At 40.8% G+C, this 21,769-nt stretch overlaps 2 protein-coding genes across 2 annotated transcripts in view; one reads left to right on the plus strand and one right to left on the minus strand.

Moving 5' to 3' along the window:
• Positions 1-7,204, plus strand: part of ghra (growth hormone receptor a) — a 55,849-nt gene extending 48,645 nt beyond the window's left edge. The window contains exons 9-10 of the mRNA XM_088993856.1: positions 1,227-1,456; positions 2,798-7,204. Coding sequence (XP_088849982.1) covers positions 1,227-1,456; positions 2,798-3,479 — 912 coding nt within the window. The 3' untranslated portion in view covers positions 3,480-7,204. The remainder of the gene's footprint in view (positions 1-1,226; positions 1,457-2,797) is intronic.
• A 6,938-nt stretch (positions 7,205-14,142) lies between these two features.
• Positions 14,143-20,860, minus strand: selenop (selenoprotein P). Its single transcript, XM_088993858.1, has 5 exons — positions 20,742-20,860; positions 18,883-19,116; positions 17,087-17,299; positions 16,710-16,827; positions 14,143-16,132 (listed from the first exon to the last, which is right to left on the minus strand). The coding sequence occupies exons 2-5, from the start codon at positions 19,086-19,088 to the stop codon at positions 15,836-15,838; spliced, it is 834 nt and encodes a 277-aa protein (XP_088849984.1). The 5' UTR covers positions 19,089-19,116; positions 20,742-20,860; the 3' UTR covers positions 14,143-15,835.
• Positions 20,861-21,769: the final 909 nt, after the last annotated feature.

The following is a 21,769-nucleotide window of genomic DNA, read 5'->3' on the forward strand; positions in this document are numbered from 1 at the left end:
CACATCACTCGCTGTTTATTGTGTGAGGCCTGTTATTAAGCAAAAAAAAAAACCGAATAGAACGAAATTTGTTATAAAACACGTTCTTTTGGACAGCTCTGTTTTTAATTGTGAGGAATGAAAATGAATAAATAAAGTTTCACATTGTGCAGCTCTCAGTGTAAAACCATAATAACACACATTTTGCCAAATATTTGCATCTGTGTAAGCTCTCTGTCGTACAGGAGTGGTCCATCGATGAGAAGGTTTCTTCAGCCGTCATCTGTACTTTTTGAAGGTGTCGGACGTTTCGCCTCCTATCCAAGAGGCCTTCAAAAAGTACAGATGACGGCTGAAGAAACCTTCTCATCACTGGATCTACAGTGATACCTCAGCTTACTTACTTAATTGGTTCCCAGAATGTGTGTAAGGTGAAAAGTGTGTATTCCAAACACTAATTTCCCATTGGAACCATTAAAAATGAGAATAATCCATTTCCAGGTACCCATAAAAAATATAACTTTCTACTGAATAAGATTTAAAACTACACAAAATATACATTATTTTATGTGTAATAATTGTGCTATTGTATTGTAATTACAGAAATAAACTGTCCTATATAATAAAGTCGTTTTATTTACCTTTGTGATGGTTATAGATGTAGTTGCCTCTTGATGATATCCGCGTGAAGTTGCCGTGCTTTCTCTGTGATAATATCCTCACTAACACGGTCCCTTGCTATCTGCTGTTCGTTAATCCAAATCAACAGAAGTTTTTCAACCTCCTCTATTGCCTGAGAACGTTGCTTATAGACAACACAGAAACACCCATAGCCACACGTAGCAATGGTCGATTTAGCATACTGGTACTGGGACGCTAGCTACTGGGATGCTAAGTCACACAAACGCACACCTCCTTCGTGTTTTCTTTTGTGTCGTCTTCGGCACTAGCCTGTGATAGGTTCTTTTTCGGTCCCAATATCAGAAAAAGTACTCCACTCGATAACAAACCATGTCTGCACTCAAAGAAAGTGGGTGTGGAAAACTAGTCTGCCAGCCACCGTGGCGCTGTTCGACTGTGTGGTTTGGTGTTCATACACCAAAAACTGGTTCATTAGCCAAGACTATATGCTCGCAAATTTAATATTCGTGAGGTGAAAAGTTCGTGAGGTAAAGCGTTCGTTAGCCGTGACATCTGTATATTTGATTTTGCAAGTGGACCGAATATTATTGTTTGTTTCCGTGTAGAAAGGGAAGCTGGATGAGCTGAATTTCATTCTTGGCGGTGGAGGTCTTGTTGGCGGCCAAACGTATTCGCCAGACTTTTACCAAGATGAGCCTTGGGTGGAATTCATTGAGGTGGACGTGAAGGATCCGGACACTGGGGAGAAGGAAGACAACCAGGCTTCGGATACCGAGAGGCTATTAGGGGGTTCTCATTCAGGCGGACACCGAGACGGGTGCTCCGCTACTTTCAGGTACTTTTTAATCATTTCTACAGAGAACCAAAGTCAGAGTTTTATAATTTTGAAGACACAAAAAAGGCCTTGAAAACTCCAAGTCGCACCATAAGGCAAAGATTCTAATACAGTAGTGTACTAGGCCCAAATGTTCATGTAAAAGCAAACCAAATGTTTATTCGTATCGTCGCCACTTTAAGTACATTTTTGGGGAGAAAAAAAATCCATCATGAGGTTGAAGGTCGTGCTGTAGCCTATCGCTGTTTGTCTTGAAGGTGAGGACCACCTTTAAAGGACAACCGACTACATTTTTTTGTTTCCTAACTGACATCAGAAAAATGTTTTATAGCATCTAAAATACCCAAAACACGCAGGCTGATATTTTTAGTCAAATGAAAAACACCAATAAAAATGAGTTCAAGTGTCCCAAAACTACTTCAAAATGACCCCAAAAATGGCGAGTTTCAGAAGGTCCCGCCCCCTTGTTCGTGACGTCACGCCAGGACGTCTAGCCTTGCTCTTGAATCTAAACAATGGCTTCAGATTCAGAGAAGATGATTTCTTGTTACTCATCCACTTATTAATATGATTCAAATAGTTCTGAAGAGGAAAGCATAAATGTTTGCAATCGATTAAAGAAGTTATTCCGTGTCATTTTGAGGCATCTGGACTGAAATGTAGCATCCCAGAAAATGCACGAGATGGCACCCAAGCTCCATTGGAAATGGGCTGATTTGTCTGCTGGGAATTTTTATCAACTAGTATCAAATAGTAGTCTTTTTGCAATACACAATGATTCACCATCGCATTATTTATGTGTTTTCCTTCTAATTTCGCCATCATGAGGCTGAGTAACAAGAAAGCATCTTCTTCGAATCTGAAGCCATTGTTTTGATTCTTGAGCAAGGCAAGACGTCCTGGTGTGACGTCACGAACAAGGGGACCTTCTGAGACTCAGCATCTCCGAGGTCATTTTGAAATAGTTTTGGGACACTTTAAATAATTTGTATTGGTGTTTTGCATTTGACTAAAAATATCGGCCTGCGTGTTTTGGGTATTTTAGATGCTATAAAACGTTTTTCTGATATCAGTTAGGAAACAAAAAAATGGTGTCCGTTGTACATTAACCAGAGCTGAAGCTGGAACAAAGCTCTAACATGGAAAAAAGAGAAATGCTGCCACTCGAGGAAGGGAAAAAACATTGCCAGAGGTCTGACCCGTGCTTTATCGGGACCCATGCATGAAAAACAACCCTGAACAAATTCGGGAATGGCGCTCTACATCATATTTTCAATTCCTGAATAAATTTAGGAATGGCAGTGAATGAGTTAACATGCATCTATGCTGCTCTCCCATCAGCTTTCCCGATGATGACAGCGACCGCCCTTACGCCTCGAATGATCCCGATGAAGACGGCGCGGCACTCACGTCCACGCTACTACCGGGCCAACCCGACGACAGGGAACCTTCCCCCTACGTGGACTCGGCGCGAGAGGAGAGACCCCCGACGCGCTCTCAAAACGGAGTTCCTCAAACTTGGGTCAACACGGATTTCTACGCCCAGGTCAGCAACGTCATGCCTTTCGGGGGGGTGGTGCTGTCGCCCGGCCAGCAACTACGAACGCAGGAAGGCGGCCCGGCTTCCAATGAAGACGCAGAGGAGGGGAAGAAAGACTGCGCGGAGGAGGAGGAGAAGCAAAAGGAGCTTCCGTTTCAACTCTTGGATTTGGAACCGGAGGGCGAAAGCAGCCCCCCGTCTTACTGCTCCATGCCCGACGACAGCCATCAGCAGAGCGAGCCTCGGCCGAATGAAGCCTATCCGTCACCTTACGTATCCCCCGAGTCCCCGCAGGTGCAGCTTTTTTCCCCCGTAGCGGACTACACGGTTGTACAGGAGCTTGATAGCCAGCGTAGCGTTCTGCTGGACCCGCCTCCCGTCCATTCAGCGCCATTGTGCCTGTCGCAACGCCCCCTCAAAGCCCTCCCCGCCATGCCCTTGGGGTACGTCACCCCAGACCTGCAGGGGGCGCTCTCACCTTGAACGAGACACATTTTGACTCGGAAGTTAGCGGACTCCCATCGGAAGCCGATTAAAGGGGAGTTGAACTTGCCACCCCCGCCGTCTTTACATTCGCGCCGCCGAAATGTATTTCATACGCTTCGTGTGTTTCCTCGCAAGCGACGTGGGAGACGTTTTTCAAGAAGCTAATCATTTTGACGCTTCCTTAGGTCATCGCCGAAGTCTTAACAGTGCAACAAGTAGTGCGGTTGCCCCGGCCGGCCTCGTCCACGGTGGGAGAAGAAGCGTTTGTCATTGTTTACTTTTAAATAGTGCACATAATTGACACAACCTTATAACTCTTAAAGGACAACCAACGTCACTTTTTTGTTTTTTAACTGACACCAGAAAAACCAGAACAACGTTTTATAGCATCTAAAATACCCAAAACATGCAGTATGATATTTTTAGTCAAATGCAAAACACCAATAAAAATGACTTAAAGTGTCCAAAATCTGCCAAAAATTGAGCTGCGAATAGGGCATTTTCAGAAAGTCCCGCCCCCCTTTCGTGCCGTCACGCCAAGACGTCTTGCATTGCTCAAGAAACAAAACAATGGCTTCAGATTCAGAGAATATGCTTTCTTGTTACACACCCAGTTATGAATATGATTCAAATAGTCCTGATGAGCAAAGCATACATGTTTGCAATCGATTAAAGAATTTATTTGGGCCATTTTGAGGCAAACGGGCGGGGGGGGGGGGGGGGGGTCTCAAAAAGAGGCAGAAAAATGGCGACCAGTTCCTGTGAGGACTGAATCAGCTCATTTCCACAGCTCTGATACATTCTTTCCATGGAGTTTGCCTCCCTCTGCAGGCGGCTTTTGGTTGTAAGACATGGTTTAAAAAAAACAGTACAGCAAAATACATTGACGTGATGGAAAGACGCTACAATGCTTTTACGGTGAGGAGGCGGTCCTTTTCTGACGTCACGTACGGACTCGTCACCAATTCAAAAACAAGACTTCCTGAATGTTCAGCGCGAGTCTCAAAACGTAAAATATAGCTATATGCGGTGGAATCTTATTAAAATACGCCCAGTAGAAGTCATGTGAAGCCATTTTACAAATTATGGACACAACTTGTCCGGAGACGTCGGTTGTCCTTTAAGACATGTCAAATGATTCCTTGTTAATAGCTCACATCGAGCAAGAAACAAGGAGGTTTTCCTCCTCATAATGCAAAACTGCATTATTTTTTTGGTCATTATCCCTGGGCTGGCCAAATGTCAAGGTAGTGTTTTTGTTGGATTTGTGATTTTATTTTATTGTTTTTTTTTTGTGAATAATGTGACAACAAATGATCCAGCTAAAGGATTGTTATTCCATCATGTTTTTCCTATTGCGCTTGTTGATTTTAGCCAAAATCACAGCCGAAACCTTCACGTTTAAAGGACAACCGACACCATTTTTTTGTTTGCTAACTGACAACACAAAAACGTTTTATAGCATCTAAAATACCCAAAACACTCAGGCTGATATTTTTAGTCAAATGCAAAACACCAATAAAAATGACTTAAAGTGTCCCAAAACTGCCACAATGACCTTGAAACTGGGGATTTTCAGAAAGTCCCTACCCCAGCTCGTGATGTCACGCCAGGACGTCTTGCCTTGCTCCAGAATCAAAACAATGGCATCACGGAGTTCAGATTTGGAGAAGATGCTTTCTTGTTACTCATCCAGTTATGAATATGATTCAAATAGTTCTGAAGAGGAAAGCATAAATGTTTGCAATCGATTAAAGAAGTCCTTCCGTATCAATTCGAGCCGTCTGGACTCCAATGTAGCGTCCCAGAAAATGCACAAGATGGCGCACAAGCTGTGCTGGAAATGGGCTGATTTGTCTGCTGGGAATTTGTGGCCCCTTCTATATGGTGTTACCGCAATTGGTAGTCTTGGTGCGACACACAACGATTCACCATCGCGTTATTTATGTGTTTTTCCTTCTAATTTCGCCATCAACACAGATCATCACGATGTTTTCAGACCAAACAAAGTACCCAAAATGCATTGCGTGTCACTTTCTCGGTCAGGGGCGTTCCAGATGTGACGTCTCGTCAGGCATCGTCATCAACTCGAAAACAAGAATTCCTGAATATTCAGTGTAAGTCTTAAAATGTAAAATATACCTATAAGCAGTGGAATCTTTGCAAACTACGCTCAGTAGAAGTCATTTGTAGTGATTTTACAAATTATGGACATAACTTGTCCGGAGGTGTCGGTTCTCCTTTAAAACATAGACTGGGAATGATAAACATTATTCATCAGTGCTTTTTTTTCAACATTAACTGTGATAAAGGAGCTTCTGTGTGGCGTCATCGAGCCTTGCAAGAGGTCACTCCTTGAGGTATTCCGTGACGCTAAGGAAATATCCTTGGAGGATGACCAAAGGGAAATCCTGAAATGTGGTTCACGGACTGGAATGGAAAAAATAAAACTATACATTGACAGCTGCTGTACATGAAGCCAATGGACACACACACACATACTACCAACCTACACCAGCTACTACATCCATACAATGTTTTTTTTAATGTGCTCATATGTGTTTATGTCAAATAATTCAGGGATGGCGAATAGATTGAGTCGAAAGAATGTGAAGGTGTGCCAGTCGACACAGCGTGAACAACTGCTTTTTCCATGGTTGCGTTCAATGCTTGTCATGCCTGTTTTAACAAATGTTTAAGTTGTAGTAATTGTTAGGGGCTTTAGACTATAGGCTGGAAAAATAATAATTGCAGAGGCGGCAATGTGTTAAGGTGAACTGGTGAAGCATCTTTGCGTACATGTTCATAAAATACATCCATCCGCCATTTAATCTAATGAGATCCGAGGCCGTTCTGTAGCCATTCCCAGACTTTCTTGGCCCAGTCGGTGGGTTACACCCTGAATTGGTTGCCAGTCTGGGCTCACAATGATAAAACAAACAACCACAGTCACAATCACACCCAGGGACAATTTAGAGTGTTGCATTAATCTACCATGCATTTTTCGTTATGTGGGAAGGAACCGGAGCACCCGGAGAAAACCAACACACGGAAACCTGAATGTTGGTCTAAAAATTGGCAACCGCTGTTACAAATATACAAATACTGTACAAAAAAAAATCAGTTCTGAACAGGTTTTTGTTACTGTAAATCGGGGGGTGCTCACACTTTTTCAGCATACTTTTGAAATGACCAAGTCAAAAGAATCCACCCTCTATATTTATTGAGAAATATATTGAGGAATCTTGCAACCTATTTTGATGTATAACCGCACATGTTGCACAACACAATATACTGTAATTATGTACATTTTTTGCCATGACCTGAGTCCATTCACTCTGATAACTAGCAAACGAGACAAATGCACTTTGAAAATGTCATCGTGAAAAAACGTCCGACTTCCATTCCGTATGAAAGTGATACTTTTTTCTTCTTATTTAGTCCAGCTCCCCACTCATTTTTATACCCTATATTGCTATATTAAGAGGAAAAAAACGATCGAAAAAAATAGGATGTAACTAACGACGAGTTTAGTTCTTTGCAACGCTCTTGGGCGTTTTAACACGCAGTGTAATCTGATTGGTTGTCTGGTGTATCAATCAAGTGAAGGGATGGCTGATTGGCTGACGTGTAGTTTAATTCCAAACAACTCAACTGTATAGCAACTTTGTACAGCGTCAGTTCATGACAACGTCACAGCGAATTTAAAGCAGATTCTTTACTTACAGACAGTGTATTTCAGGTGTTCAAATACCTGACATCGATGAGAAGGTTTCTTCAGCCGTCATCTGTACAAAAGTGAAGGTTTCGGACGTTTCGCCTCCTATCCAAGAGACTTCGTCAGCGAACTAAAGTCTGACTGGTCGTATCGGCCCCATTTATATATCCCTGTTTTTTTTTTTTTTTTGTAAGCTCTCAGTCGTACAGGAGTGGTCCATCGATGAGAAGGTTTCTTCAGCCGTCATCTGTACAAAAGTGAAGGTTTCGGACGTTTCGCCTCCTATCCAAGAGACTTCGTCAGCGAACTAAAGTCTGACTGGTCGTATCGGCCCCATTTATATATAAATGTCTGACTGGTCGTATCGGCCCCATTTATATATAAATGGGGCCGATACGACCAGTCAGACTTTAGTTCGCTGACGAAGTCTCTTGGATAGGAGGCGAAACGTCCGAAACCTTCACTTTTGTACAGATGACGGCTGAAGAAACCTTCTCATCGATGGACCACTCCTGTACGACTGAGAGCTTACAAAAAAAAAAAAAAAAAAAAAAAAAAAAAAATACCTGACATGTTTCGGCGTATACTTCCGCCTTCTGCTTTAAATTAAATCAAGTAGACAGGATGAACTTGAGTTTTTATTAATCCAACTGTAGCAGCGATTAAAAATACAGTACAATAGTAGCGACATTATTGTCGTTTGCTACCAGAAGCAGGTCTTTGTAAGATCGGTTCACAATTGCAGTTCTCCCCTGTATCAAAGTTGTATTACGCCGTACATTATTTTAAATTAAAAAACGTATACAATAAGGGGGAAACGTATGAATTGACAGGTATGCTCAATCAGATCGACGTATTGTGCACCCCCTGCTATAAAAGAAATAGTAAAATACAGAAGTTGTATTTATGTTGCTTCTCTTGAGAGGAGCATTCAGTGCCCCCGGGTCTATCTTTTACTTTTAATTCGACAATGTCATCATTGACATTCACTGTCACCTAAAAAAATCCGAAAATAGTTCACTGTTGTTAAATTGAAAGAATTTTCTTTCAGTTGTACCAACTTCTCGCCAGTAGAGGGTGCTAACATACATATACAGTAACTCAGTGCCGAATAATCCTCATCTTCACATTTTCAACATATAAATAAACCTAGCGTCATTCTGACATGTCAATTACAGTGAAACCTCGGTTTACGAACCCCTTGGCTTACGAACTTTTTGGTTTACAAACATTTATGAAAATTTTACCTTGGCATACGAACTATTTTTCGGGATACATACGGAGCTGCCACAATGAGTGATGTGTCCTTCGCGAACGAGCCCATTCTCCTAACAAGAAAATGGTGGCCACTGTTTTTGTCCTCTATTCCCCGCCTCCGGTCTTCGGTTAAAGCCACGTGATTGGTCAAGAACGCGGCAGTGGGGGATGGCATTACAGAGAGAGAGTGAGGCCGTTCTCCCAAAAACAAAATGGCGTCTTTGGTTAAAGCCACGTGATTGGTCAAGAACCCAGCAGTGGGGGGGTGGGGGGTTAAACATTAAAGAGACAGGCAGACAGAGAGAAAACACACACACACACCCGAAAGGGTGTGTGTGATGACAAAAGATGACAAAAAACAAACAAAAGTGAAATAGTGAGAACATGGACAGAAAACAGTGAAATTTGAACCCATTTCAACTTTGATAATTCAAAAGCAGAGTGTAGACTGGAAGGTTTAAATATCGCATCAATCAGGCTCCACAAATAACCCACACAAGTCATCTGTACACTTGATGCAAAAAGCTATCAACCCAGCTAAACAGATCACAATTGATGAAGAACTAGATAGAATTATCACAGAGAAAGCACCTACAAGGATCATTCATCAAGATGGTGAAAGAAGGCTATGTTCCGCATCAAGTGTTTAATGCTGAGGAAACCGGACACTCCATTCCATCAAGCCATTAACGACCATCACAAAGGTAAATAAAATGACTTCATTGTACACTACAGTTTATTTCTTTAATCATAATACTATATCACATTTATTATACATAAAATAAGGTATATTTTGTGTAGTTTTAAGGCTTAGAAAATTAGAAAGTAGAAAATTATGTTTTATGGGAACCTGGGAACAGATTATTCTCATTTTAATGGTTTCCTATGGGAAATTAATTTTTGGGATACACACTTTTCGCCTTACATACTCTGTCTGGGAAACAATTAAGTTTGTAAGCCAAGGTCCCACTGTATCTGGAGTGGCACCTGGGTGTCTCCAAGCAGATCCCATGGCTAGCACTTCCTCCGACCCTTCTTCATTCCCTTTATCTCCGCCAACGATGCGTACCTATACTAAATACATGCGGAAGTGTATGTACGTATGCTAAAATAGGACCATGTGCGTATGTCAGTGGACTTTGACAAGCTTGTCATTCGCAAGATACATGTGGATCAGTTTTCCATTGTATGGCTAATATCCACCTACCCACCCCAAAAAATGGAGGAAGTTCCCAACAGGGATTCCTGTTGGCTGCAGTTTCTGTTCAGGGTAGTCAGTATGCACGTGTGTTAACTGGAATACAGTAGAATACTGTATATATGCAATGCAATCAATGACGAGCAGTCTATAGATCATTTCTTCGAGATCGGTGGGCAATTTTTAACTGTTCGTGTGTGAGGAGGTGGGGGGTGCCAACCCACAACGTGTTCATTTTAGCCTCGTGCAGATGGTCATAGCATTTTTTTTCAAAATGTGACGGACACTTTGTTAGACTGAGCACTTTGTACACATTCGACAGACAATGCGTTCGCGTGAGAATTTAGTAGGTTTATATACAAAGGGTTGATTTTTCAAGAACGTTTTTTAATTAAATGTGGTTTTGTTCGTTTTTCTATTTTTATTTACTTTCTATTTTTAATGGTTTTCTATTTGAGAGTTCTCAAATTGATGGATCGTATACAGTTTAAAACGTTGCATATATTCATTTTCTTTTTTAAAGAATTTGCGCTATCACGTTTCCACACAAAATAATCACGTAAAGGCGAGAAATGTTACTTTCTGGTGCTCTAGCAGCTATAGTCTGTAAACAAATTCGGTGTGAAGTCTTGGCTGGCAATATGCTTTTGGTGCCACATGGAACTCGTTTTGTTTAAAAAAAAAAAAATCATACGTTGTACATTTGGTTTCAGGGCGAGTATTTTTGAGCCTCCATGAGTATTGTTCTTAAATTCTAACGAAGTGGATCACGACTTTGAGACATTAGGAAATACTACATTTTGTCAAATGGAGTTATTCAATGTCTACATGTTTCCACTGTCATGAGAATTCATTTGGTTTGCCATTTTTCCACAATACTCAATTGGTTTCGAAATTGTTGGGAACATTTGTATGTGGTTTTCCTGAGAGGGTTTACTTATGTACTCGTAGTCACGACGTTGGATTACAAACCATCTGAATTCAATATGTTGTGAAAACACGACCAGGTTTACCTGAAATGTAGAGGGAAAAGTTTTTTTTAATGAAATAGTTTTACAAAAATGCCAGCTTGGTTTACTTTTAGATTATATTATCGATTATTGAAAACTGGTACTTGTGTGTGTAGATGGAGGGTATTATTTTTAGATTGATTCTCATAAGAATTGTAATAATAATGTACAGTTTGTATTCAGTGAAAAACGTTATCTTTATTTAGAATTTTGAAATCATGTCCCCATTGTGTTAGGTGATTTAGTTTTTAATTGTTTATGTTTTTTGGCCGTCTTGTCATTTACTGTTGTTTTAATATTATCATGCTAAATTCACAATGAGACATGTCCATCAACACATGCTTAAATAATATTTTGACGTTGACATGTTTGCCTTTTTTTAAAATCATGATAGAATGAGGAAACTTTATTATCAATAAACTTCAATTGTAAGCCTTCGAGTTTGTTTTTGCACACAAAATTTTATACTACCAGATTAATGGAATCCTATACTGTGATGTATGTATGTACATAATAATTTGCTTCAAATATGAATGAATAGTTGGATGGAAGTGTAATCTGCTTTCACACGAATTTTCGAAGCCAGCATTTTGCCGTGGGGCAAAACGATGTGGAATTAAGGTAATCCCGGGGGGCACTGGCAGTGGGCTCTCTCTGAAATAAAACAACTTGACACTGACGTCTCCCATCCAGATAGTATTTGATGTCACAAATACTATGTGATTGTGTCAATATCTCACTTTTCTGTTTGTTTGTTTTTTGTTTTGTTTGTTTGTTTTTGTTTTTGTTTTTGTAAATGCTTTAGTTTCAATATAGTTACACTGCAAGCATTCTTACGTCCTTATTCTGCTTGGTTATTATTATTGTTTCCACATTGGCTTTTTGTCGTGAGGCTGAGTGACATGTTTGGAGCTCCAGCCTTTTATTGATGACATATTGTGCAATTTGGCCGTTTTTTTTCTGTTGTTGCTTCATGATTATGCCAACCAGGTTCGTGCTCAGCAACATTGTTCATCAATAGTATCTTGACTCAAATTTAATTTGCTCCTTGTCCACAATTTAAATTTTAAATCACTAAGATCTCGTAGAAACGTTCCCCAATGACATGAATGAAAATCCATTTCATAAAAAAAAAAAAAAAAAAAAGAATGGATTGGGGGGGGGCGCTTCATTCAGTGGATGTGCGGCTCCTGGTGGTGTGCTCGCGACTTGGCTAATAGTCGTCATTATTCGCAAAATAAAAAGAATGTGAGTACTATGTTTTCTGTGTTTGCAACATTTTTGTCTAAATAACAGATGTTCAAAATTTATGATACAACCACAACAGAACAATGCTGATTTTGTTAGCTATTTCTGTGGGTGATTAGCATGATCTTCTAGCAGCAAGCTAGCAGACCTTCGTGAGTAAATTTATGTTGTTTAGTTAAATACACATCATGAACTGTCTATGTTTAATGTTTCGTTTAACAGTTAACAGCTGAGATTGGAAAGAAAGTCATGAAACTAGCAGACTCCTTTTTTTGTTGTTGAAAGAACGCCTTACTACTGTAACTGCCAAACCGCACACAGCATGCTCCGGGGAGGCAGAATAGACATCATGGTTAGAGAGAAACTCACTCGTAAATCCATTATTTTTTCTTGCAAAAATACCCTATTTAAATTGGGAAACTTCTCACAAGTACCATTGTAGCTTTTTTTACAATTGCATTCATATTTGTAGCATCCATCTTGAGGGGGACTGGACCGCTAAGAACAATGTTGGACTTCATTTATATGACATTCTTAGCAGTTAAACCTTGTCAGTGGTATATCTGTGCTTGATTAGCTTGTGATACAATAAATGTAAATTTGCCTCATTTTAATCAAACTGATACTTTTTTTTGTCCGGGCATTTGTCATGAATGGAGATGTCAGAGTCTTCAGTTGTGTTATAAGAATACAGGCTTGTTTGTGATGCACATAGAGGAACATTGTGCGAATGGGTTCACGTATTGTGTGTGTGCTTCATTCTCACTCCCAGTCCAGAGTGTTGGTGGAGAACATGGAAGAAGGGAGCAGCAGCCAGCTGGAGAAAGCTTATTGGCCAATTAAGATGGAGGCTGTATACCGGTGCTCTGTGTGGGGGGCTGATTGAATCACACTGACCGCCACTCACAGAACATTGAGGCTAATTACCCATAAGTCACTCTCCCCCTTGTATTAGATCTTCAGCCCAATTACACCCACATAGGCAAGGCACATTGGTTTAACTCATCGCCTCTCTTTGTTTGTTGACCTTTTTGGATATCCAATTTTTCAGGGCATTCAGGTGCACGAATCCAAGCTGAACATGATGTACTTTGCCTTTATAGAGTGTATCATTACTAAAATGATTTAAAAAAAAGTAAGGCTTAGCTGTCACTAATTGGATAAAAAGGAACCTCTTTTTTATGAGTAAAATAATTTAACACTGAAAGGTTACTTTTAATAATCACTCGATGCAGTCTTCCATTCAAACAGCAAAAAGTAACCATTATAATAATTTTTGTGTATACTCAGAAATGTTTAAAAAAATTACTTGGTGAGCTCCCAAAAAAATCTCAACTATTAAAAAAGTATATAATCGTAAACGTGCTTTTTTTAAAATTGTGGTTATAAATACATTGTGTTGTTTGTAGAATTGCACTGTGTCCTCTCTCTTGTGCGTTTAGTGGACAGCAAAATATGACCAAAACCAACAAATAAAATGGCTTTTTCAATCTCATTATAAATTACAAGTGTACCTAAAATAAAGTGCTTTGCGAACCCATTTTTTTTTAAAGATCCTGAAACGTTTTATTTGAGCAAATGATGTTGATGTCAGGGCGGCCCGGTAGTCGAGTGGTTAGCACACTGGCTTCACAGTGCAGAGGTCGCCGGTTCGTGTCCCGGTTCGGCTTCCCTGTGTGGAGTTTGCATGTTCTCCCCGGACCCGCGTGGGTTTTCTCCGGGTACTCCGGTTTCCTCCCACACTCCAAAAACATGCATGGCAGGCAGATTGGCCACTCCAAATTGTCCCTAGGTGTGAGTGTGAGAGTGACTGTTGTATGTCTTTGTGTGCCCTGCGATTGGCTGGCAACCAATTCAGGGTGTCCCCCGCCTCGTGCCCGAAGACAGCTGAGATAGGCTCCAGCAACCCCCGCGACCCTAATGAGGAATAAGCGGTACGGAAAATGAGATGAGATGTTGATGTCTCTTTTGTGAAACTTTCTTGCCATCTGCTGGACAATTTCGGTACGTTTGTCATGTTATCAATTCGGATATAAAATACAGGTATATGTAATTGTAGTCGTGGTTGTTAGTCATAATACTCAACACACAAAGCCTTGAGATAAAACTATTTTGTTTACCAGTGTTATTTTTAAACAAAATTACAAATTTCTTTGAGACTACTTTTTGTGAACATATTTAAACAATTCATGAATTGCCATATTGATCCAAAACGCAGAAACACAAGCGATCCATTCAAAGTTTATTCCACTGTCCATTCACGTACTGTATAATTCATACACTCAATTTTCAATACATTGCTCTGTGGTGGCATCAGATTTCTAGGTAGTATTTCAAAACCTTCCCGCAGAAACCGTCATGAATCACAGGGTGTATTAAAAAAAGTAATTCTTGATCTATTCTTCTCTCTTTATGACAGTGGAGTCGTTTAGCGTTGTTTTAATGTGTGCAATTTGCAAGAAAATACAGTTCAAGAAAGGGGGAGGTTGAGTCCTGGGTATGAAAAAAAAAAACAATATTTAACCTTTAAATGAATGTCCCTAAGTGGGTTTGATGTTCTTTCGTGGTGTGTGGTATGTAGTCATTTTAAGTGTAGGTGTATGGAGGTATGATGAATGATACAGGGGTGTCTATCCTACACCCATCACTACTAAACTTTTTGTGCCCTTTCTGTAAGACCCCAAGAACTGTTTACAAGAAAATCTTAAAAAAAAAAAAAACTTAAAAGGGGAAGTCAAGACAAATTTTTCTTCACAATATCGTCGATGCGCCCCCACTAGTCTAATCACGGTAATCCAATTTATTTTGTATTTGCAGATTTATCAGAAAAATCAAAGCAATTGTCTCCAATGAAGGGATGGCGATTGTACCGTATACTGATGCATGCCGGTAAGTGAAAACGACATCAGATGCTCAACATCACATGACCAAGCCCAGAAAATAGGTGACTATTACATGAATGCTTTGCACTGTGATGGCGCCAGTAAATGAAAGAAAGAAAAAAAAAAACGTTTCGCTTTGAGATGACTAAAAAAAATAAAATAATGGATGAATGTTGCTACTTAATACATATTTTAATCAGAATACCATGTTTAGACTAGTGGATTGTATGGAACATATTGCAAAAAAACATCTTCCCCTTCCAGAGTGGTGTCATACCTTTGTGGCATCTTTGGATGTTTTCATAAAATACACAAAAACACCAGAGGTTTTCAATGAATAGCGCTCGGTGTGTGTGTGTGTCTAAAAAGAAATACCCTACAAACAAATTGTTTAATTTGCAATCTTTGACAAGGTGGAGAATAAAGTGTTTACATTTTTATTTGGTGGTATGTTGTGAGACTTTCCAAATGAAATATGTGCTTTGGCTGAATATAGGTTGGAAAACTCCACTCAAAAAACTGAGTCCACCATGTTCCAGAAGAACTCATCTCCCATCCCTGCCATCCTGACTTCAACCAGACGCCACTAGAGCATAGTTTATGCGCCTGATTTCATAAAAGATGGAAAGGTCCAAAAGTAGGAAAGAGTCATTTTTGAAACATGGTGGCCTATCTGGACCATGGGTGAAGTGAGCTGGTGTTCTTACTCGAGAATGACATCACGACCAGCTTTACAGCTGGCCTCATTCTCAGCTCACGACCCCCGGAGGTCAGGCTCACTGGTCCGGCTGAGGTGGCTGTCAGTCGGCCGGAGGCGAACGTCACTGTCAGGTCTCGCTGACGTGATTGGCCTCGATCTGCCCGTGTCACTGTCATGTGGCGGGAAGCGCCTCCTGACAGCGTCACAAGCTCGGCTCGCCTGTCTCGCCCAACAGCCTCCGTCAGTGTCAGCATCAGCTGGCCGCAGTAGCGGCATCACTGTCGGATGCGGCGGCCCAATGTCATTCGTGTTTTGATTTTCACCCTGACTTCTCGGGTGCTCACGGTCGCTGCATCACCGGCATCCCTTGCGCCTCTTGGGGAGCCACGTGTGAGTGCACCTGACTAGCTTCTGGCCCTAAACTGTGGTGACTTTGGCTTTGCATCTGCTGGTTTCCATGCTGGTTATGACCCAGACTATGATCATGGCTGTGGTGCCCGTGCTGAACATGCTGATGATGATGGTGATGACCATGATGGTGTTGACCATGGTGTCCAGTTTCTGCATCAACTGCTGGGGCAGCATCGGGACGTTCTTCTTCTGTAGTTACTTGACACTCTGATGGGATTTCAGCACTCTGTGGAAATTCCATATGAAATTGGTGAGCCTTTGAAAGCGAGTGAGAGAGAGAGAGAGAGAGAGAGAGAGAGATTGACAAAGAAAGAGAGCTAGAGATTCAGAAAGAGACAGAGACATTGAGAAAGGGAGTGAGAGACATTGAGAAAGAGAGAGATTTTGAGAAAGAAAGAGAGAGCCATTGTGAAAAAGCTAGAGAGACGTTGAGAAAGAGGGAGATTGAGAGAGTGAGACATTGAGAGAGAGAGACATTGAGAAAGAGAGAGACAGACAGTTTAATAAAGAGAGAGAGTGATTGTGAAAGAGAGACATTAAGAGAGAGATTAAGAGAGAGAGAGAGAGAGAGAGAGAGAGAGAGAGAGAGAGAGAGAGAGAGAGAGAGAGAGAGAGAGAGAGAGAGAGAGAGAGAGAGAGAGAGAGAGACATTAAGAAAGAGACGTATAAGCTTGGCCAAAACAAACATGCGAATTAAACCTCTGAAGATGGAGGACACTGATTCGCTGTGGCGAACCCTTGAAGGAAAAAGCTGAAAGATAAGAAGAAGATATACACATATATAATGATAATAATAATAATACCTCATATGTGCAAGTGCCACACAATCGCTTGCAGTAAGTGTCTTTGATGGCATTCTCAATGTCGCCCTGGCCAATGATGGAATACGGAAGGGAGATTTTGCGCGCAAGGCGTCCACATCTGATGATCAATAGGTTAAAAAAAAGGGACATGATTATGAATATGCATACAAAGAGTGCTATTCCTATTGGTACTATAATATATGACACTAATATAGTGGTTAAATCATAGTGTTTTTAATTTAATAAAAAACAAGAGTACCTCCAGATGATAGCATGATACATAGTGTGCCACATGTATGCATATTAGCTCAAAATCTGCTCAAAAACACTAATGTAAAATTGTATTTTACAAATGTATCACATCTACGTGTTGAAACCTGTCATAGATGAAAAAGTCATCCTTGGATCCATTCAGCAGCTGCCAAACATCCGACTGCTGCTCTTCTTGTTTGTAGAGTGCGATGTTAGCGGACAACCTCTGCGCTAGCATAGGGTGCAGCTGTTGTGCTTGCGCTCCCTGATGGTTGACCACCATGTAGGTCACATCTTTCAAACCCTGACTCTCCATCTGTAGGCGCAGGTTATCCATTCTAGAGGGGAAAGAGAATGAATTAAAAATATACACAGACTATCCCCAACTTACGAACGAGATAGGTTTCAAAAGGTCGTTCGTGAGGTGAATTCGTTCGTAAGTTGCTTCAGTGCTATATTTTGTCTGGAATGTATGTTTAAGGCTTATATAGGTATGTTTAAGGTTTATATAAATATATTTGAGGCTTGTATAAGTAACATGTATTAGTTTGTACTGAAAAATAAATATTGAAAAGAATATATGCTGTATAAAGATATGTGAGAGAGATAGAGAGAGATGGTTGAACGATATTTAACAATTCAAATGTCAATGTCTATCACAGGGCCCCACGTCGGAATTAGCGGCGGAAAAAGGCACGCAATACAAAATCTAACTTACAGCATCACTGTCCGAACATTTGTCAACATAAAGTGATACCTCAGCTTACGAACGCTTTAGCTCATGAACTTTTTGCCTCACAAACATTAAATTCGCGAGGATATAATCTTGGCTGACGAACTAGTTTTCGGCGGACGAACCAAACCACACAGCGCCACGGTGGCTGGCGGACTAGTTTTCGGTGGATGAACACCAAACCAAACGGTCCAACAGCGCCACGGTGGCTGGCGGACTAGTTTTCCACACATACTTTCTTTGAGTGCAGATGTGGTTTGTTATCGAGTGGAGTACTTTTGCTATTATGGGCCCGAAAAAGACCCGCCACAGGCTAATATTAAGCCGAATGGAGGACACAAAAGTATATTACAATCGAGCAGAAGTAGGAGATCATCGAAAAAGACGAACGAGGTGTGCATTTGTGTGACTTAGCGTCCCAGTACCAGCATGCTAAGTCGACCATTGCTACATGGGGCTAAGGATGTTTCTGTGTTGGCTAAGCAATGGTCTCAGGCAATAGAAAAGGATGAAAAACTTCTGTTGATTTGGATTAATGAAAAGCATCTAGCAGGCGACAGTGTGATCGAGGGTATTATCACCGAGAAAGCACGGCAATTTCACTCGGATACCATCAAGAGGCAACTACATCAATGACCATCACTAAGGTAAATAAAACGACTTTATTATTCAGTACAGTTTATTTATTTAATTACAATACAATAGCACATTTATTATACATAAAATTAGGTATATTTTGTGTAGTTTTAAGCCTTATTTAGTAGAATATTGGGTTTTGTGGTGACCTGGGAACAGATTATTCTCATTTTTTATGGTTTCTTATGGGAAATACAATAAAGTCTCGTTATATCGATATTCAAGGGAGTCCGAAAAAATATCGATATAACCGGGACTATCGATATATCCGACCCTGTTTGCATGTAATTTTCTCCGTGCGTGCATAGAAATAGTATCGATATATCCGGGACTATCGATATATCCGATATCGATATAACGAGACTTTACTGTAAATGTTTGGCAGACAATCTTTTCGCCTAACACACACTTTCTGGGAACCAATTAAGTTCGTCAGCTGAGGTATCACTGTACCTGCAAAAATGTTTATATGTACCATTGTTCGTAGCTCGGCTGTTCGTAAGTAGGGAAGCATCTGTCTATGTACAAGACGAGTTCAACCATGATACATACCTGGACGCCTGCACCAAACAGAACAGTCAGCTGGCCTGCAAAAGGGCCACCACCGTCACACGCCCCATTGTCGCCCTCATGGGTTCCACCCCATCGATCCTCCATTCGGGCGGGGGCTGACAGCGATTGCCGATGCCCTCCCCGCTCTCTGCCGCGCCCCCCTGGAGCAGGCCGAGAGTGAGGAGCAGGCTGAGGATGGCCCACATTCCTCTTGCGCCTCCTCGCCTCCCTTATCTGCAGAGAGAGAAAGAGAACATGGGAGATTAGATGACTCTTTGTGATAAATAGCCCTCATGTAGAGTGAAGCGTATTTTTAGGGTGTGGGATGGAAATTAGTGCGGCACCATAATATTCACCTTGAAGTTGATATAATCTGACAATGATCATTTCATACCCATGAAAAATGTAATTGTAGCTTTGATTAAAAAGCTATTTATTTCAAATTACAACCACACATTATTCGGTTTATGGAAGTTTCAGCTAATTCTGTCGCTTTCAATCAATCAATTTATGGCTTTCCCAAGATGTGTTCCAAATGTCCACCATTTTGTTGCAAGCAAACCTGTAAAAAGGGTCTTTCCCTCTCTTTCGGGAGGTTGACCCAAAAAGATGCGTCCTACTGAGTCCCTCACTGCAGCAATGTTTTCTCCCGAAAGAGGAGTGTGTAAAAGTGATTGACAACTTTGTCAGACGAGGACAGGTTTGCGTGCAACGTAATGGTGGATATTTGGAACACACCTTGGGAAAGCCATAAATTGACTAAAAATTGACAGAAATAACTGAAACTCTGGTGAATGGTCTTCCGTAAACTGAATAATGTGTGGTTGTAATTTCATCAGCATTAAACACTTGATGAGGAACGTAGCCTTCTTTCACCATCTTGAGGAATGATCCCTTGTAGGTGCTTTATCTGCGATAATTTTACCTAGTTCCTCATCAATTACGTTCTGTTTAGCTGAGTTGATAGCTTTTTGCATCAAGTGTACAGATGACATGTGTGGGTTATTTAAGGAGCCTGATTGATGGGATAGAAATGTAATGTATTATTATTATTATTATTTTAACCTAGCAGTCTACACTCTGCCTTTGAACTATCAAAGTTGAAACGAGTCCTAATTTCAGTTTTCTATCCATTTTGTCACGCTCTCTGTCGTCTGCCTGTCTCTTTAATGTTTAAACCACCTCCCCTCACTGCTGCGTTCTTGACCAATCATGTGGCTTTAAGCGGCGACTGGGGGCGGGGAATAGAGGACCAAATCAAGCCGGCTGCCATTTTCTTGTTAGGAGAACGGGCTCGTTAGCGAACGACACATCACTCATTGTGTCAGCTCTGTGTGTATCCCGAAAAATAGTTTGTATGTCAAGTTAAAATGTTCATAAATTTAACGTTCGTAAACCGAAAGGTTCGTAAGCCAAGTAACCGTACACTCAATAAATAGCTTGGCAGAGGGCTACACAGGTTGGGCTTCGGTCAAAGAAGCGCACACATAGTGGCTTCGTGAAAATTGCGCCCCCTGCTGGCAGTAAAAGACAATCTTCCTGTGTTCGAGCCTTTGTTCACAGTGTCTGAACAAACATCTCTGACAGGAATCCAACATGTAAGTTGCTACAAAGTGAAACAAATTCCAGAGCAACAAGGAGAGAACATGCAAAAACCCCACTCAAGAAACTACCATGCCACACGGATTACTTTCGGCAAGCCATCTGTTTTTCTGTTCTTTCCATGCAAATAATCCGAACAAATGAGTCCTAAAATGCCCCATGTGCCAAAAAAATATACTATATATATTTCACATGTGGCAAAATCCGCAAAGCTACATATGTTCATTCACATCATTCACAAAAAAAGTGTATTTTACCTTTTAGTGGAAGGTTTGCCTCTACGCAGCGTTGAGTTGCAGCAGCCCCTTTTACAGAAACAAGTACGCCCTTCAGCTGCTCCCCCCTCGTTTTATACTCTGCCTGTTTTCGTCCCACCAAAAGCAGAACAAAGGTCAATCTGAGCTTCTTTTTTTCTTTTCTTTTTTTTCCTTTTTTTTTTTTGCTGAGCGCAACACTTTTTTATTTACCTTGTAAATCACATCAGTGTGACCGTGAACATCACTTTTGGTTGAAAATCAAAGCCAAAGTCAACTTTATTGTCAAATATGCTAATATGTATGACATACAGCACAGATGAAATTACTGTCCTCTCGGACCCAACATGCAAGGCACTTATTACTAATTACGTTAACAAACATAATATGATCAACAATCGCTAGCAGGCTAACAAATAAGTAAGACAAGAAGACGTCGGTGCTGCATACAATGCATGCATTTGCTTTGCGATTTTAGAAGCAATATCTTGACTATTCAGCTTTTTGTAGGCATGGAGGTTGTTAAAAAACAAGTTGTGCAACACGTTTGTAGAGAGGACAGCTGGAAAAGAACATGGGGGTGGATCTCTGGTGGGTGGCCAGAATTTGTGTGCAAAGTCCATATAAAGACAGGCAGATTCAACTCCTCAACTTGTGGTACAATTACGTATTTTCTGGTATACAGTGATACCTCAGCTCACAAAGTTAATTTCTTCCCAGAAGTGTGTAAGGCAAAAAGTTCATCTGCCGAACATTTATTTCCCATAAGAAACCATTAAAAATGAGAATAATCTGTTCCTAGGTCCACATAAGACACAATTTTCTACTATATAAGCCTTAAAACTACACAAAATATACCTTATTTTATGTATGCTAAATGGTCTATTGTATTGTAATTAAAGAAATAAACTGTACTGTATAATAAAGTCATTTTATTTACCTTTGTGATGGTCGTTGATGTAGTTGCCTCTTGATGTCCGAGTGAAGTTGCCGTGCTTTCTCGGCGAGAATACCCTCACTCACACTGTCCC

Source organism: Hippocampus bargibanti, linkage group LG04, assembly GCF_051943395.1.
Source record: "Hippocampus bargibanti isolate YZ-2025 linkage group LG04, ASM5194339v1, whole genome shotgun sequence".
In the NCBI taxonomy this organism is placed as follows: domain Eukaryota; kingdom Metazoa; phylum Chordata; class Actinopteri; order Syngnathiformes; family Syngnathidae; genus Hippocampus; species Hippocampus bargibanti.